The sequence below is a fragment of the Athene noctua genome, chromosome 7, assembly GCF_965140245.1.
Source record: "Athene noctua chromosome 7, bAthNoc1.hap1.1, whole genome shotgun sequence".
In the NCBI taxonomy this organism is placed as follows: Eukaryota; Metazoa; Chordata; class Aves; order Strigiformes; family Strigidae; genus Athene; species Athene noctua.
The window spans coordinates 18,641,094-18,659,264 of NC_134043.1; the positions used below are offsets into that span (position 1 = coordinate 18,641,094).

General features: G+C 56.8%; 2 protein-coding genes across 7 annotated transcripts in view; both read left to right on the forward strand.

The window, feature by feature from the left end:
- Positions 1 to 6,205, forward strand: part of SLC4A3 (solute carrier family 4 member 3) — a 35,120-nt gene extending 28,915 nt beyond the window's left edge. For 5 of the 6 annotated variants that reach the window (XM_074911439.1, XM_074911436.1, XM_074911440.1 and 2 more), the window contains 5 exons: positions 1,484 to 1,650; positions 2,039 to 2,292; positions 2,618 to 2,787; positions 3,521 to 3,694; positions 4,444 to 6,205. In XM_074911439.1, the coding sequence (XP_074767540.1) occupies positions 1,484 to 1,650; positions 2,039 to 2,292; positions 2,618 to 2,787; positions 3,521 to 3,694; positions 4,444 to 4,521 (843 nt within the window). In that variant the 3' untranslated portion in view covers positions 4,522 to 6,205. Of the gene's footprint in view, positions 1 to 1,483; positions 1,651 to 2,038; positions 2,293 to 2,617; positions 2,788 to 3,520; positions 3,695 to 4,443 lie in introns of those variants that run through there. The other variant, XM_074911442.1, reaches the window with a different exon arrangement.
- Positions 6,206 to 16,559: 10,354 nt separating this feature from the next.
- LOC141962395 (unconventional myosin-X-like) overlaps positions 16,560 to 18,171 on the forward strand; it is a 96,036-nt gene continuing 94,424 nt past the window's right edge. Inside the window, exon 1 of the mRNA XM_074910510.1 lies at positions 16,560 to 16,649. Coding sequence (XP_074766611.1) covers positions 16,629 to 16,649 — 21 coding nt within the window. The 5' untranslated portion in view covers positions 16,560 to 16,628. The remainder of the gene's footprint in view (positions 16,650 to 18,171) is intronic.

Here is an 18,171-nt window from a genome sequence, read left to right on the forward strand (position 1 = left end):
GCAAACAGAGATGCTCCCCTTGCCTTCACTCCCACACTGAAGGGAACTTGAAGGGTCTTGCTGAGACTGAGATCAGAACTACGGGGACTGGAGTGCCCTGGTATCTATCCCTCTGGTATTGCAGCTGTTAGTAGGGGAGGCTGTAGGGGAACAAAGAGATTCAATGCAGTTAATTCCTTGTTTGTAACTAAAAACTTTCAGTCACTCAACAAGACAGAAACTGGCTATGCACACTGAAGGGGGTGGCATATAGAGTGGTTTCAGTGGGGTACTTGTCATGGGTTTAGTACTTAATATGTTTATACTCTCCTTGGTTATAGGCTACTAAATATTTTGATCACTTTTATCTGAAACACAATGATCTCTTTCCTAGTTTATACACAAATTTAAATGTTATCAAACAAATCCAACTCACAGGTTTCCTCCCTTCCTCCCCCCCCCCCCTTTTTAGCAGATGTGTATTATATCTTTTTGTTTTGGTATTTTTTTCAGCTAACATCAGGGAGAGGGTGAAAGGTAGTTCCTGTTCAGCATGCAAGCCTTTTATCAAGACAGCCCAAGGGTTAACGGAATCCAAATGCATTTTTATTCATTTAAATTTCAGTGAAAAATCTGGTTTTATCAGATATTAGTAAAATCATGCACTTTGTTACATCCTTTTCAGGCCCTTCTACACTTCTACAATTAATATCAAAAGCATGATCATTTAAGTATTAGCTCAGCATATGTACAGAGCTTTCTGAGAAAACAGTGGTTACTGACATGGCTTAGCTCAAGTACAAGCATTCCAGGAATATTATTCATACTTATGTTGATTAACATAAATGCAAATCATAAACTCTCCCTGCAGTGCTCACGCAGGCAGATAGCAAGAACTGCTGTAGAGCAACACAGAGCCGAGAGTACAAATGCTGGTAAATGCAGGGTTGAGAGGGATGATGTACAGCTAGGAGTCTGTGTGGTCTCTGATGGGAGCACAAACATGATATTCTCTCTGAACATGATCAGGGTGAGGTCATTTTCAGAGAATGTGGCCACTTCTGGGGTCCACACTGCAAGAACAACACTGAAAAATGTCTCAGAAAAGTCTTGGAAAGTCTGGAAAGCCACCTCAGAGAAGGGTAGGTAGTTCAGAACACTTGATTTGTCCAAGCAGAGGTCAAGGAGCATTTTAACCATGGTCTGCAAGCCCTGACATGGGGGTGAGGTTGCTGAGGGAAGATATTTCCTTGGTCTCTTGGACAAAAACCAAGGGAATTCCAGTAGTTGAAAGGAAATGAGACAGGCCCATGGTAGGGGACAAGGGATTTTTTTCACTGAAGGGGATTATCCATGAGAAAGTCCTGCTCGGGTCAGTGTGGCTGTCCTGTCACATGAGACATTCAGACCAGGGGGGCCAGGAGGGTCAAGACTAGTCCTCTGTGAGGGTGTGGGTACGTGTCTATGGATGAGTAACTGCTTGGTTTTGCGGCTACACCACCAGAAGCTGAATGTCCCCTCTGGCCTGTCGGTCACATCTCCTCACAAGCGTGGCTGGTTTATTCACCCAATGGGCAGCAGTGGGACCTTTCCAATGTGGATGATGTTTGCCTCTGCCATTCCTGCCCTCCTGGTCTTCATTCTTATCTTCATGGAGACACAGATCACAACGTGAGTACCTTCCCCACCAACACCAACCATCACTAACCCCTGGGCAGGCAAGGCTGGGATGGGTGCTGGTGCTGTTCATGTGGAGATGCACGTGGCATCCAGCGGGACACCAGGGGCAGGATCCTGGCTATTTCAGACTGTACCTTCTTGGGTTCTCCCATTGTCTCTTGGCTCCACTCCTGGCATACAGTGTGGTGGAGACCTGCCTCAGCCAAGCACAGGAGGAAACCTCTAACCTGAGGTTGACAGCCACCATCGCTCTCCTCAGCCATCTCCTTGTTGTCCGCATGTGTGCTCTCTCCAGGGAGTAAACATGGTCACCAGCTGTAGTGCTGTCCCTGGGCACTGGGGTGGGCCTGGCACTGACCCAGGTGCTTATTCCTTCCAGGCTGATTGTAAGCAAGAAGGAAAGAAAGCTGCTAAAAGGCTCTGGCTTCCACCTGGACCTGCTGCTCATTGGCACTATGGGGGGACTTTGTGCACTCTTCGGGCTGCCCTGGCTGACTGCAGCAACAGTGCGCTCTGTCACCCACGTCAATGCCCTTACAGTCATGAGCAAGGCCATCGCACCAGGAGAGAAGCCCAAGATTGAGGAGGTGAAGGAGCAGCGTGTGACTGGAGTGCTCATTGCTACCCTTGTCGGTGAGCCTCTGCTCGGGTGAAAGAGTGAGGGGGGAGGTCAGGGCAGACCACTTGAATCTCCGGGCAGCATCCCTGCCCCACGGGCCAGCCTGCATCCCGCTCGCTGCAGGACTGCCCCCACCTATACTCAGCTCTTCTCTGGCAACCTTTGATACCCTCCATGGTCGGTCCATCTTTGCAACCTTTCCAGCTCAAGACCCTCTTGAGTTTCCTTTCCCTTGCACCCTGGGACAGGCAGAGAGGAAGCGGGAGACGGACGGAGGCTGAGGTGCCTTGCAAAGGGACTGGCATGGGACACACCATGCCCTGAGCTCTGTCTATGCAGGTCTGTCCATTGTGATGGGGAACATGCTGCGGCAGATCCCGCTGGCTGTGCTCTTCGGCATCTTCCTCTACATGGGGGTTACTTCGCTCACTGGCATCCAGCTATACGAGCGGCTACTCCTGATCTTCATGCCATCCAAGCACCACCCTGACCACATCTATGTTGTCAAGGTGAGCGAAGGCAGGTTGTGGGGAACAAGGTAATGAGGAGCAGAGGAAGAAGAGGCAGGTGAGGGGAAGATGGTGCTTTGCTAGAGTGATGCTTAACTTGGTGACCTACCATGGCTGCAAGTTTGTGCAGAGAAGTGTAAGCCATGCACAGAAGTGATACAACGCTAGGTTAGTGTGCTGATAGGCTGCACACAGGAGTGTGTTGCCAGGATATTCATAGAACCATAGAATGGTTTGTGTTGGAAGGGACCTTAATGATCATCTAGTTCCAACCCCCTGCCATGGGCAGGGACACCTTCCACTAGACCAGGTTGCTCAAAGCCCCATCCAGCCTGGCCTTGAAAACTTCCAGAGAGAGTGCAGCCACAGCTTCTCTGGGCAACCTGCTCCAGTGCCTCACCATCCTCACAGTGATGACTTTCTTCCTTATACTAATCTATATCTGCTCTCCTTCAGTTTAAAGTTCCTATTGTATGGATGGACTGTTTATAGGAGTGATGTATGGCTTGAGTGGGTGTAGGGACGCTGCTCTGCCAGGGGGGTATGCTGCTGGGTTGCAGAGAGGCTGATGCATTATGAAGTTCTGCCTTGCTGTTGGGTACAGGCAGGTAGACCGTGCAGCACTGTTGTGTAACTGTACCATGCTCTGCAGAAGGGTTATGTTTTGCCAGTTGGGTCTTCATTAATCTGTGTGGAAGGATAATGTGTTCTTAGACTGGAATTACCTCCCTAGGTGAAGACCTGGAGAATGAATCTCTTTACCTGCATTCAACTGGCATGCATTGTGCTGCTCTGGGTGGTGAAATCTACAGTGGCATCTCTGGCCTTCCCCTTCGTCCTGATCATGACAGTGCCATTGCGACGCTTCGTGCTGCCCCGCTTCTTCCATGACAGGGAGCTCAAAGCGGTAAGTTCTCACGGTCTAGCTTGCAACACTGGAGTGAGGTTGGGGAGATTTGGCAGGCTGAAAGGCTGGGAGGTCCTGGGCTGGCAAAGCCTTGGCTTTTCCTGCTGGTGTCTGGGGGATCTTTGTTCAACAGCAGTAGGTGGGATGCAGCTTGTAGCCCTGGGAGTGGTGTGGGATGATGAATGGGCACCCTAGGGCAAGGAGACAGGATCCTACCACACAGAGGCCTGGAATAAGGATTTCCCCTTCCATCCTCCTCCCCATTTGTGGCTCATTTATCAAGACACACCCCTTTTCCCAACTGAGACAGCAGCAAGGACAGCCCAGCAGCACACCAGAACCTGTGGCTGCTTGGCACAAGAGCACGTAACCACAGTGCCAGAGTGCTGGCAGCTCCCCTGCTGATGTCAACATCCTGAACTCCTCTTGGAGAGCATCTTGGAGCAGCACTCAGAAGAGGGTGCTGCCAGCAGTGGCGGAGGGAGGAGCTGCTGTGCTCCACCAAAGTCCCAGTGATGGGGCACTGTCAACAAGAACACTTATAGGAAAGGGTATCAGGCTGGGAATACATGGATGGGCATGAGGAGAAAAAAAAAGGAGCCTGTTGGGAGCGGAAGGAGGGAGAGCTTTGCTCTTCCCAGTGCAGCCAAGCTGCCTGGTTCGCTGGGTGCTGAATCCCTCCATGCCAGGCTTGACCCCATGCTGGGGGCAGCTGTGGCCTTCAGAGCCCGGTCTCTGCCTTTCCCCAGTTGGACTCGGAGGATGCAGAGCCAAACTTTGATGAGGACGGCCGGGATGAGTACAACGAGCTGCACATGCCTGTGTGAGGTGGAAGCTGTCCTCCCAGCTCATGGGACGGGCCACTCATGCCTGCTCATCCCTGCCAAGGACTAACTGGAGACTTGCCATGAGTCACGCGATCTCTTGCCTGGACCAACAAATGGCTGTTCCATAGCCCCGCAGGAAGCAGCCCTCTCTCCTGCTGCTCCATTGCTCGCTCAGCAGAGGCTGTGAGTCTCTCTCCTCTTAGACCTGGTGGGCTGGGAGATACCTCTCACATCCCAAAGCTGCGTGGGTCCCGAGTGCCCGTGGGTCAGGGGTCTGCCCCCTCCCTGCTGGAGGTGGCCTGTGCCTCGTCTCCAGGTGATGAAGGGGAGCCATGCCAGCTGGTGCCACTGTGTCCCCCTCCACTACCATGGAGCTCGGGTGTCTCAGCACCACGTGCCACCGAGCGGTCACAAGGATGGGCTGGATGCTGCCTGCAGATGGCCAGTGGGATTCTCCCAGGCCAGCAGCCTCCTTCCTTGGCTGGTGAATGCCTTGCTCCTGCTCCCTCTGCCCACTTCCAGGAGTGCTCACGCTGGGCCTGTGCCACAGCCCTTGGTCAACGGCTGCTGCAGCCTGACAGATGGGCAAGGAGGGACCAGCACCCTGGCACTATCCTCCAGACCATCATCTGTCCAGCCATCCTCCCACAGGACTGTTTTCAGCTCTTGCTCGGCATGGGGGAGGCTGTTTGCTTCCTCACAATTTTCCCAACAGAAAACCACACAGGGAGGGAAGGCTGGGGACAAGCAGGTATCCTGAAGCCCCCAGTGCCTGCCCTCCTGTGGAGACTAAGAGGATTCCTGTGCCTTTCTGCACCTCCACAGAGGTTGCAGGGGTAAAAGCTTATCACAGGGCTGCATCCTGGTTCCTGATCTCCACATTCCTGTCCCTGAGAACAAATGTTATTTAAGAAGTTAATACAAGAGATGCAGTGCTGGAGCACTAAACAGTCCTTTGGGTCCTCTCCCTTTCCCTGTGCAGTCATCCATTGGGTCTGACTCCCTGCAGCCCTACAAGGAAGTCACTGAAACCCCCAGCCTCAGTTCTGCTGCCATTCCAGGGTGACCTTTCACATCCAGGGGTGCCCTCCAAGTAGGAAGGAGCAGCATTCAGTATGCCCAGCACTCAGCCCCCATCACTCTGGGCAGCTCCAAACACCTTTCTGCCTGGCTGGACTGTCCCCGGGCTCTCCCAGGCCAGCAGCCCTCGTTCAGAGCTGCCTCAGAAACTGCCGATGGTACCCTTGCTGCCTGTGGCAGCTCTGAGGGTAGTGCCAGAGGACATGGGCACCCAAGCCTCTCCCTGATGGTCAGAGCCAGAGTGGCCTTCTTGGAGGAGGCTGGGATGCTCGCTTCACCATTGGATTGGGACAAGCCGCTGCCCCAGTTCCTACTTATCAGCCTGGCTCCTGCGAGAGAAGGTGGGTGCTTCGTTACTGGGAGGGTCCAACACCTTCCCTGGGAGGCTGCAGAAATAACCCACCAGAGAGAGAAACCTCCCCACGCGGCAGGTTCCTGCCCCACAGCCTGGCCCCACCGCAGGGCCTGGGGCAGAGAGACAAGTGTCTCTGTATGTCTGTGGCTGTGTGTGTCGTGTCCTCCCCATGTAGTGTAGGAGGCCTGTTGTCGCTGTGCATTGTGACTCCTCTGACTGTAGTGGAAACAGCTACACCAATAAACTCTTCACAGGAACTGTGTCTGGCTCTCCGCTTTTGTTAATTGGTAATAAATTAAACTGATTGAAATTCCTTGACACAAAACTGTTTCTTGCCCACAACAGCAGCCCACAAGGGAGCAAGCCCTAGCCAGTGGGGACTGTCACTGTGTCACCCACTACCAGCACTGAGGTGGGCTCTCCACCACCATCGCCAAGCAGGCTGCTTACTGTGGGCCCAGCTGGAGCCTCCATGCTGGCTCTTAGAAACAGAAGGCTGAGCCCCATATTTAACCAGAAACGTGCACTCATGCCTGCTTGAGTCCATACACACACGTATGTGTGTGCCTGCGTGTTCAGCAGCACTCAGTGCTCATCGTTTTACCCAGCCTGTAGCCACACACCGAACGGCAGGGTCACAGGCTGAGCACGGAGAAAACATCTCATTAAACACATGTTCTCTCCACGCTTTCTTCCCAGGCAGGAGCCAAGCCAGGTCCCCGTGAGCTGCTGGCTGCCAACCCTGTGATGGGCTGGATGTCCTCCAGGCATGCTCTCTGGGTGCTGCTGCTGGCCACAGGTGGTGGTCCCACCTCCCGTGGTCAGGGCCACTGGCTGCTCCTGGGGCTGGCTGCTGCCATGGGGCATGTGAGAGAGGGCTGAGTTCGCCCGGGCGCAGGGGTGGTGGCCATCCTGCTTCTGAGATGGGCCCTCTGTGAGATGGGCAGTGCCTGGCCTCGCAGCATCCTCTCCAGGTCCTGGCAGCACTGCTGAACCTGCAGGAGAGGAGGCAGCATGGGTGGCCATCTCCTGAGCATCCAGGTGGGCTGGATGGGAGCATCCATGAATGTTTCCCACAGGCTGCTCCATCACATTAAGAAACACTCCCATTCCCCAGTCCATGGCTCTCCTTCCTCACATCTGAATGCCCAGGGCTGCCCAATGGACCATCAGTTTTGACTGGAGAGGTTATGGCTCTACCCAGTTCCACAAGATCCATGTCCAGCCCTTTCCATGCAGCTCCCCAGCCCATCCCCAGGCTCTCACCCTGGGATGCAGGGTAGGGAGTGCAAGCAGAGCCAACAGATGCCCCTTACCGCATCAATCCTCCGGACAAGGATGGGCCTGACCTCCAGCTCCAGCAGCCAGTCGGCCTCCAGGATGCTGTGGTGGTACTCCTCCAGCTCCAGGCTCTTCTGCAACTCCTCAGCCAGGGCAGCCTGGTGCCAGTGACCTCCCATACCCGTATCTGGGCTTTGCCAGTGCTGGGCCAGCTCCATCCTCTCACCCTGCTGCTGCCGGCGCAGGACATGGATGCGCTGGGCAACACGACAGACTTGGGCATGCAGGGCGGCCGCCCGCTCCCCGCGGTGCCGCAGGGCCAGTAGCTCCTCTCGGCTCTCCCGCAGCTGGGCTCGCAGCACCCTCGCGCTGCTCCCTGTGCCTGAGGACCGCAGCGGGACCAAGAGGTCGGGCAAGCTCAGGGGAGAGCTGGGCTGCTGAGGGGCCCTGCCATGCAGTGGGGGCTGCACAGTGCTGGGAGCCAGTGGCTGCTGTGGCTGTGATGGTGATAGTGATGGTGATGGTGGCCAGGAGAGGCTGTACCTGCTGCGATGGAGACAGACCCACTGCCAGGCGAGCTCTGCCATGGCCAAGCTCTGGTGAAAGACATCAGGGACCAGCCGCAAGACCTTCACAAAGGGCCCCACACCAGCGAAGCCATGCAGGTCACGCAGGCTCCAGGGGCTGAAGACCCGCTCGCTGAGGGGCCCCCCCTGCAGCAGAAGCCCCCAGTTACGCCGGTGGGTGAAGAGCTGTGTGGCCAGGCGCGGGATGGATGCTGAGGGGGACTGCTGGTTGGGGTGGGCATCTGGCTCCTCGTGCATGTACAAGTTTTCACAGAGTGGGACCACCACCCTGGCGTCGAACATCTCCTTCAGCGTGCTCAAGTGCTGCAAGTACGAGGCCAGCCAGCCCACGTAGCTGGACACATCAGGGCTGGCCGAGCTGGGCCAGCACTGGACAAGCCTCTGCAGGTGCTGCCAGCTCTCCACCTGCCCCGAGGGGCTCTGCGGCAGCACCAGCAGCAGCACCTGGTACAAGCTGTGCAGGTCGAAGCCCTGCTGGCACTGCTGCACATGCCTCACAAAGGCACTGATCTCCCCTTCGAGGGCAGAGTAGAGGGCTTCCATGGATGGCCACGACGATGGAGAGGAGACAGACAGGATTGCAGCTCACCCACACGGTCCTGGGCCCTGGATGTGCTGGAAAATGCACTGCATCACAATGGTGCAGGCAGGATTGCTGCAGGGGCTCTGGTCTGGGTCGTGCATGGGCTCAGCCAGCAGACTGTGCTATCAAAGGCTGGCGTGCTGCTTCGAAGGATGAGACATCTGGCCAGCTCAGATGAGTTAGTCCTGGTTGCTCTGATGGAGAGGAGACAGTGGATGGGTGGGGAGAGGGCAAGAGGGATGGTCTGGGGTGGGAGGAGTTAGGCAGCTGCAAGGGGTGAGCCCAGTGGGGTACCCTCACTTTTGTGGGACCAGAGGAAGAGGGAGAGGCTGCTGGGTACTGCCACACCAGGAGGAAGCTGAACGACGAAATGCCAGTGCCAGTGCAGTGCGGGGAGAGGAGCCAAGAAGCTGCCTGCAGCCCCAGAGAATGCTGATGCGGGTGGCGGAGAATACTCTGGGTGCCCACAGCCCCCCAGCTGCCTGGGGGATGCTCTGGGATGGGGCAGGTATTCTCCGGCTCCCTGGAAGGGGACTTAGTCATGCCAGACCAGGACTGCACTCTGACCGGCAGTTTCTCCCACCTCTTTGATGTTTGAGAAGAGGTTTATCTTTACAAAAGTAAGCTGCCACCCTTGTCTCTCTGGAGAACTAAAAATAGGAGGTCTGTTCCCAAAGCTATCAACTGTATTATTTTAAACCATTGCATGTTTAGGCAAACTATTTGGGTTTCTGTTTCTGCCACCCGGGTTCAAGTACACTCTAGCTATCTTCTTCAGCTATTTTTATTCTCCACAGCCAGGAGGGGCTGGCACACCTCTGTTGTGAGATACCACTGGCACCCATTCACATGGCTGTACGGCTGGGAAATTGCTGGCTAAGACCATCCCAAGGCAAAACTGGGAATCAGTGCCCCTGGCAAAGTTTCCTCTTATCTCTGTATATCTGGAAGTCCTTACCTGGGCTTTGGTGTTTGCTTTTCAGGCACACAGACCACTAAAATAAATTTTAAAATGCTTTTTCCTCTGCTCTGTGAGGAGGGTTTGAAAGCCCTGCACCTGGGGAGGCAGGCAAAAACGTCAGGAGGCAGCAGCATGGCACATGCCTCACACCGTGGCAGGGGTGAGTGGCTTTGCTTGCATTGGCCTTCCCAGCAAGTGTCTGCAAGTGGCTTTGTTTAAACATGAGTTTGGGGAGACCAGAGCGGATGCTAAGGGGGAAGATGCCTGTGCGTGAAGCCCCAGAGACCAGCTAAAGAGCAGCCCCAGCTCATGGCTGCCAGGGCCCAGGTCGCTGTTGCAGATGCTGAGGACCACCAGCGAGTGCTGCCCAGCACTGGTGATCCCGCACATCCCTGCCACAGCTCCAGCCCCACACTCCCTGCCCCCTTCTGCCCTCCATCCACCTCCCCTCTGCACCACTCAAAAGAAGGGACTCACCAGCCCCAGGAGAAGCACCAGGGAGAGGAGAAAGGGCTGATCTGGGCCCTGCTGCCTGCCAGGGGAGGAACCTGCCCTCCTCGGGCATGCACACACACCTTTCTCCCCATGGGAACGGCAGGTTCGGGCATGTCCCTCATGCCAGAGCCAGCCTTTCCCGGAGATGGTTCCCAGCCCCACGGGCATTGCCACGGAGCTACAGGGCAGAGATGCAATTCCCTCCAGCACTTCTCCCACACACAGGTCTTTGCAAAGGATGCTCCTCTTGCAGCGTTGCCTGACTCCTGGGCACAGGCTTGGATAGCACATTTCTTCAATATAAGTGAGTACTCCTGTGCATGGCTCTGAACTTATCCCAAAGGCTTGCCTGGCCTTGGCAAGAGAGAGCCTCCTTAGCCTTGGGTGGTTGGCTGCCTGCCTGCTACCTTGTGCCCCTGTCCTGCCCCTCCCAAAGCCCCGTCCTTGAAGAGCTCTTCAGCTCTCCAGCTCACTGAGGTGCCTGTGCTAGGACTGCTCCCCAAAAGGACTCTCAGGAGAAGTAAATAGTCTCTTGAGGGAGTGAGAAGGGGAAATGGGAGCAAATCCTCTGTTAGAAACCTCTGACAGGGACAGCATCTCTGGAACAGGAGTCTGACACCAACAGTTCCCCTTCCACCTCTTCCCGGCTGCCCGTGGGAGCGGGACCCTTGACCACGGTGCTTCAGCCTCCTCAGCGAGCAAGTCCTTCCTTCTCAGAGAGCTGCTGGGGCTGTGCCCAGCCCTCCTGCCTGGTGCCAGGACCCCATGGGGAGGGAACCAGGGGGCCCCGGCCAGGAGCAATTCCATGAGGACAGCGCTGGGATACTTCTCCTCTGCCTGTGCAAGGTTCCCCGGTCGGGGTGCATGCTTTTGGCTGGGGTGTACCTACCCACAAGCTGCCATGTCTTGCTGTGCAGAGGGGGCTCACATGAGCTCTCCTGAAGAGAGGGGCAATGATGCTGTAAGGTCAGGATGGGGAAGGCTCAGCCTGAGCTCTGAAACATGACTGCCAAAGTTTCTTCCCTGTAAGGAGGAACAGGGAGGTGGGCTGGCACCCATCAATGTCCTGCCTCTCTCAGAGGGGGCCATGCAGTAGCCAGCACAATGGGAAATGCTGAGCACCTGTGCTGCACAGCATCCTCCATCGCTCCTGCCACATTGCTCTGTGTCCTCCTGGGCCATGGGCCGCCAGATGTGACCCTGCCGCTGAACAGGACAGAAGGGTAATCCTTCTCTTGTGACTTCTGCAGGGGGGGGGGCCGACATTGCAGTCTCTGTGGCAGGACCCCAGCTGGATGATTGCCTTCATCTATGAGCCTGGTGTCCCTGGAGGATGTCCCCCTCTCCAGCACGCAGGGTACGGCAACGTCACCAGCAGTGGGAGAGGCTGGGGAGCAGCCAGCCCCTGCTGTGACAGGCTCTCATTCTCAGCAAGGACAGATGGCCTGATGATGGGGCTGGTTCTTGGTGCTCTGAACTGGGGCTGCACTTGCTTTTCAGCCCTGAAATGGACCTCAAAACCGGGCACTCTGGCAGACAGGAGGTGCTAGCACAGCCTCGCCTGCTCCTTTGGTTCGCTAACCCAGTAGCCCAGCATTGCAGGTTGCCTCCTGGAAACTTATATAGAACACGTACACCAAAGCAGGGCAGGGACTGGCATCGGTTTGACTGCAGGTGCACAGCGAGAAGAGCTCTCCCTTTAGCATAGAAATGATTTTGCTGAAGCTGCACAGGTGAGATCAGGAAGAGGAAATGCACTGAGCTCTGGCTACCAGCACCCATCAGCAGACCTTGGCCATGGCCAGGTGTGGCAATGTGACACCATTTAACCTCCTTGCTTGCTTGCCTGAGTTTATTGTGCAGCCGGAGACAAAGACAAGAGAGCTTCTCGTGTCTGGTAGAACAGCCCAGTCTGGGAAACGCCTGCACTACAGCTGGCTGACACACTTTCTACAGCATGAATCCTGCAGTAATGGTGAGCAAAGCCCTGCTTATACACTCAGTTGAGCAGAATCCGCAAGGCTGTTTGTAACAGAACCATCTGTGACCTCCACAGCATCATGCCATTAATAGCAAGGCTTGGTCTGGGTCAAACAAAAGCAGGGCAGGCTTAATAGGAGAGGAAATTAGGTGGATGCGCTTGGCTGGCCTCATCCCCACATGTTCCTACTGTAATTATAGCCTTGTGCAGCTCAGCTCTCTTCTTATTCAGCGATCTCACTGCTCACTGCCAGGACTGCATTTCTCATGACCAAGGTGTAAAAGCCACACACAGATATGTTTTGGCCCCAGGCAAACCTGTGGCAACGTGAAGGGAGCAGTGGCAGGGAACCTTGTCTCCTTGCTGCCAGGAGCTGGATGTGTGGCCAGGGATGTGGCAGAGAAGGGAGGGAAGGATTGGGCTAGGGGAACAAGATTGGGACTGCTATTTGCAGAGAAAGCTGGAGATACTTGATTATGGGTTTGATCCATCCAGCACGGCCAAGTGCAGATGGGGCTGGTAGAAAGACACAGCTAGTGCTGGGCTGTGATGCGGCTCAGGAGGATGGTCGGGTCAAGGAGTGGTGGAGTGACAGTGGGGTGGATGTTCCCAGCATCCACCCTCTGGGCCTGTTGGCTCCAGCTCTCTGCTCTTGTGCTCAGGCTGAAAATGAAGAAGACATCCTGTTTTCCTGACCTACGGGGAAAGGGCAGGCCTGGAGGGCATTCCTGTGTCTGGATGGGATAAAACCTTTTCCCACTGTGGTCAGACTACGCAGGGGTTCAGTCAGCCTTGGCTCTGTAGTGTGCAAAGGCAGCGCTCTGTGCTCAGTAAGACGGGCTCACTGCCAATGGTGGCTGAAGTGAGACTGGAGCCAGTGGAGTGCCCAGGACAGATAAAGCCCCCCCACCTCGTGTCATTCCCCCCTTGCAAGGAGAGTTCCCCCTCACACTCCTGCTCTCCGGGTGAGCAGGTGCCACAGTGCTTGGTGTGACCCTGTGAAAGTCTCTTCAGGCGGCTTTAATCACATTCCTCAGGAGCAGGGACACATCTGGTACAAACATGATCCTGTCCCCAAGGAGCCTGGGCTAATTCCTGCTGCAGAGCCCTAGAGCAGCCCCGGGCAGGGAGAGCTTTGGTGTGGCTTTGATCACCTCCATCCTCAACTTGCAGGGAACTGGGCTGGCTTGTGAGCAGCAGGGAGGAGGAGAGGTCCACAGCTTTGTGCTGAGTTCAGGCAGTCCAAACCTGAGCTGGCCTGGCCAGGCCCTACCTGGGTCTGAGCTGTGGCCAGGCTCCCTGCAGGCTGGGAACAGGAGGAGAGAGGGAACTGCCCTTTTCAAGAATCAATTTTTAGGCCAATTTCAAGCAATTGTGAAACTGGAGTGTGGAGGGGGTCAGAGCTGAGGGGTCAGTGAGTGCCCTGCTGTGTTTCTCCTTCCCCTTGCACACGTGTGGTCTGTGTTGGGAGAGTGCCTCGTTGTCTGGTGCTGACAGGGTCAGGCCACTCCTGCAAGGGGATATGCTTGATTTTTGGTTGTTGCTTCTCAGTAGTTCTCCCCCTTTGGAGAACCCTCTCTGGCTGTCCTGTGCTTTGGGCAAGGAAGGATTTGGTAGCCCTGGCAAAGCAGCAGGGCCTGGCAGAGGGATCTGCAATGGTGGCGATGCATGGCAGAGCATGGGTGCCCTCCTTCTGCATCTGTGACTCCCCATGCCTCCGGCTGGGTCCAAGGTGTCCTGCCTCTGCTGCTGGCTCTCCTGAGTGAGATCATCCCAGGGATGATGGCAGACGAGATCAGTTCCCCACCCTACAAGTTGAGCCCTGCTCTGATAAGCCACTGGGGAGGTGGCACCTCCGGCCAAAGTGTCACAGCTTGCTCCTTCACAGGCGATGGGAGAGCAAGCCTGACAGATGCTCACCGCCTGCAGCGGGGGCATGCTGGCCTGCCCGCCTCCCAGCGGTATGCCAGACCCGTGGCAGAGGAGGAAATGAGGATATTGTCTGGTGTCCAGGACAAATTCCTGCCTTGGCTTGTTCCTGCCAGTCCTCCACCGACTTTCCCTCGGTGTGGAAAGCCCAGCAGGAAGCTGACTCACTGTCTGCTGCTGCTACGGCTGGGTGCGGGGCTCTGCTGCCTGCAGCACCGGAGGGCTGCTCCTTTCACGGATGCAGGAATAGCTCATCGCTCAGACCCCCTGGCACCCACCCTCCCTGGCTCTCCTCTGTCAGAGCCCGGCTCTCTGCTGACAAGCAGAGGAGAATAGCAGTGGCACCCTGGTTTCTGTGCCTGCCTTTCTGCAGCTGGGCTGGAGGGAGGTCTGGGATCTCAATGGGTTTCCGTCACCACTGTTGAACATGTGGTCAGTCCTGCTGATCCAGGTTTGGGGCAGGAGGCAGCCTTCAGGTGGAGAGGGGTGGTGATGGGCTGGAGAGAGGTCCCAGGCTTGTCCTCAGTGGTGGGGTCCATGCCAGCCCTCGCTGACTGCTTCGTGTTCATCATGTCACTGATGTGGCACCCCAGAACTGCTGGGGTGCAGGGGTGAGGTGCCAGACATGTGGTGGTGGCAGCATCCAGGTGGCCAGCAATGGCAAGTCAGCACCCACCTGCTTATCAAAGCTCTGTGAAGAAGGAGATGGTGGTAGCCACCCCTTCCCAGCGAGCAGTGCCTAAATAGATTTAGGAGACAGTTCAGACATCCCTGGTTCCAGCTGGGCTGTATGAATTTAACCCTGTAACAGAAAGGACAAAATACCAGGCACAAGTTTCTTATCAAGATTCTTGCCACCTTTCCTACTAGGCTGATGGAGCACAGGGCTTACAGCAACAGCTACTGCTGATGCATATGGGGAATCCAGCATTTACTGCATGGATACTTTGGAAAGCTACTTTGTTCTAAGGAGCGGGTTGAGCCACCTTCTTCTTCCCTCTTAGAAGGTGTCACTCAACACTAGTTTAATACCTAAAAACCTTGTCTTTTGAAAGACTGGTTCCTTAGCTCACCCTGGGCTTTCCAAGCCCTGTTAGCCTCCTGGCTCAGAGCTGGAGGGATGTCTGACAGGCTGGAACAGCAGTTGCTCCCTTACAGCCCAGCAATACATGTGCTGCACCACTGTCACCATGCTGAAAAATGAGCAGTTACGGGCTTAGAAATTTCTTCCATGGTGTGTGGGGAAATTTTTTCCATGGTGTGCGTCTGGGAGCTGATAGACGGTAAAAGGAAAGGGAGCTCATGAGGACCCTGGCCTGGGAAACAAGGGTAAGGCCCTGAGTTTATGACGAGTGCATTTGGTTTGCTTGGTGTGTTTGCTGGGAATAGGTTTTCTGCTAGTTTGCCACTTTATTGTCAGATCTCCCTTGACATACAGCTGTGAGGGTCATGCCTTGATGGGTAACACAGCCCTGGATGACAGGAACCATGGCCAAAGTTTCTCCACTGGAGAAATCTGGGAGGGGACATCTTGGTGCTGGACAACCAAAATAGTCTGAAGAAGCAGTGACAGCAGAGGATGAACGGTCCTCCCACAGGGAAAAGGCTGGCCATGGCAGAAACAGCCTGATGACAAATGCGTGGCTGCAGAGAGGACTGTCAAGGACACGTCGCTGTTGAGTTGATCTAATCCCCTTCACTAACAGGGTAATTGGCTTTGCGGATGGAAGTATTAGATGTGAGATAAGGACTGTAGTTAGGTTTCTGGCGCCGTCTTGCATGATGTTTTCATAAAACAAGGAAAGTGGTGTAGATTAAGCTAATCCAGCACAAGTACAAAAGGGGCTGGATAGTCATGCTCGGAGTAGCTCTCAGTGACTTGGTATCAAACAGAAAGACACACTGACAGTGACTCATATATTAGGAAACCCTACCAAAGGGTCCAGACAGTGAAGGCGGAAGAGTCTGGTGGGGGTCGTCATCACAGGTTAGACAGTGGCCTAGGTGTGACTCTGTCTTGGGCCAGAGGTTGGAGAAGATACTGTCATCTCTCTCAGAATCCTCTCTGAGTTTAAAGTAGCTAAAAGAGCACATTACTGACAAAAATAACAAAACCAAAAACCCTTGTGTGTGAGTGTCCTATCCCGTGTCGTCCCCATCCCGTGTAGGTGTGTCGTTACCCCCCCCCCCCCCCCCCCCCGTTAGATCTCCTTTCTTTCAGAATAAAGAAATAATTTCTTACTGCAAGAAACACCCTTGCAGTGTAGGCACTTGTGGACTATGATCTGGCCACACTTTTTTGACAGCTTCACCCAGCCTCTTGCTCTATGCCAGCTGTTGCAGATCTCAGAGAAATCATTTTGAAGGTCTATCAGGATTCCTGTTAACGGCCTCTCTCCCTTTATGGCGCTATGACGACCTGCTAGAGGACCCCAGCCCCGACATGTTTGCTATTCCAGTGACACCAGTTGTTCTCCAAAGCCCTCACTTGGCCGCTACGGCTGTACAGAGGGGGTCCCCACTGCATGGCCGTGGGTGCCGCCGGCCGCTCGGGCTCAGCCGGCGCCCCCCGCACCCCAAACCCTTTCCAGCATCCCCGTGCTGAGCTGCTGGCTGCTCCCCAGGCAGCGCGACCAGCTCCCCCGCTCCCAGGCACACGCCGAGCTGCGCGGCCGCGCTCCCCGCGCCCCGGAGCGGGGCGGAGCGGGGCGGAGCGGGGCGGCCCGGCCGCTCCCCGCTGCCCAGCGAGGCGGAGCCAGCGCGGCGCGGGGCCGGCGAGCCGTGGTGCCTGCCCGGCCGCGGCGATGCGGCGCTGAGAGCCGGCCGGCAGCGCTCCGTGCGGGGACAGATCGCCGATGGACGCCTCCCTCTGCCAGGTGGGCAGCGGCGGGGACCGGAGCGGCTCGGGACTGCCCGCCCCTGCCCGGGGGCGCCGGCCGGCAGGGTCAGGTCCCGCGGTGGGACGGGCATCGGGGGGTGCCGGGTGCGCCCCCGGAGCCGCGGGATGCTGCGCCCCCGCCCCCCCCTCGCCCGGGCGGTCCCGGCTGCACTTTTTTTCTTGAGCGCTGAGGTGCGGGGGGGGTTTGTCGCCGCCCGCCCGCCAGGCCCAGCGCGGCACCGGGCAGCCCCCGGTGAGGAGCCGAAGGGGTTACGGGAGGCCGGGCCCGGGCGGTGCGCGGTGCCAGCCGTTCCGGCTGGGGGCTGCTTGCGGGAGGAGAGGATTTGTCGCATGATAGTCATGGCTGCGCGGAGACGGCTCGCACTCTGCTTTAACCCCCCGGGGCGACTGCAGGGAGCGGAGCCCGCTCCTGCCCGTGTGCTTGTCGCAGCTCGGCCCGCCGCACGTGGCACCGGGCCCGCCCCGAGCCGGCGAGCGGCCGGGAAGCGTCGCCGCAGCCCCTGGCCCCCGCGGGGCCTCTGCCCAGTCACCTTCACGCTGGCGGGCAGAGCGGGGCTGCTCCGGGGCCAGGCTCAGACCTGTCAGACGAGGGCTCTGGGCCCGCGCCTGCCCGCAGTGCCCTGTCCTCGGGGGTTTACAGCAGCCGTGTGGGGCGTTGCGCTGCCCGGAGCGGGGGGCGAAGCGGTGTGCAGCCTTAACGCAACGTGGCCGGGTGCTGTGCACACCGCAGACCCCCCCGAAATTTTGCCTCTTCCCTTGCTTGAGCGCACACAGGTTTCCAGCCCAGCCTGATGCTGCCTTTGGTTGTCAGGGGCAAGCGGGTGCAAGGCTGGGGCTGCCTTTCCTGGCCCCGTGGGCGACAGCAGGTGCCCATGGCTCTGGCACAGTGGGGTGACCGGGCCATCCCGAGGTCTGCAGCAGAGCTCTGAAAGCCTCCTGTGTGGGGCCAGGGGCATCAGACATCACCCACCCTCCAACCCCATCAGACATCACCCACCCTCCAACCCCATCAGACATCACCCACCCTCCAACCCCTGACTGCTTTCCAAGCCCTTAAACCCGGTGTCTGGCCCTTGCCGTGTCCTGGGTGCGGTGAGGGGGTGAGGGAACTGGCAGCCCCTCAGAGCAGCTGGTTGTCGGTGGGCTGGAGCGGCTGATGGGCTGGGGCCTCCCCCTCCCCAGCGAAGCACTTTCTTTATCAGAACAGATGTTTTCCCAGGTCTGGCCCTGGCGAGGAAGGAGTGGCTGCCCCGGGGGCTGTGGGGCTGGGGCTGCCCAGCGGCATGCGCAGCACATCACCCAGGATCCTTTCAGCCATTAACTGATTAACCTGCTGCTCCTGGAAGCCTGGGCCGCCTGTATCTAATCAGATGGAGGCCAGGGTTTCCCAAAGGGCCATTTCACCAGAGCCTTTATGCCCAGCCTTCTGTCACGAGGAACCTCCTGGCCTCTTGCAACAGGAGTAGCCACCGATGAGCCTGAAGCGCCTGACAGGAATG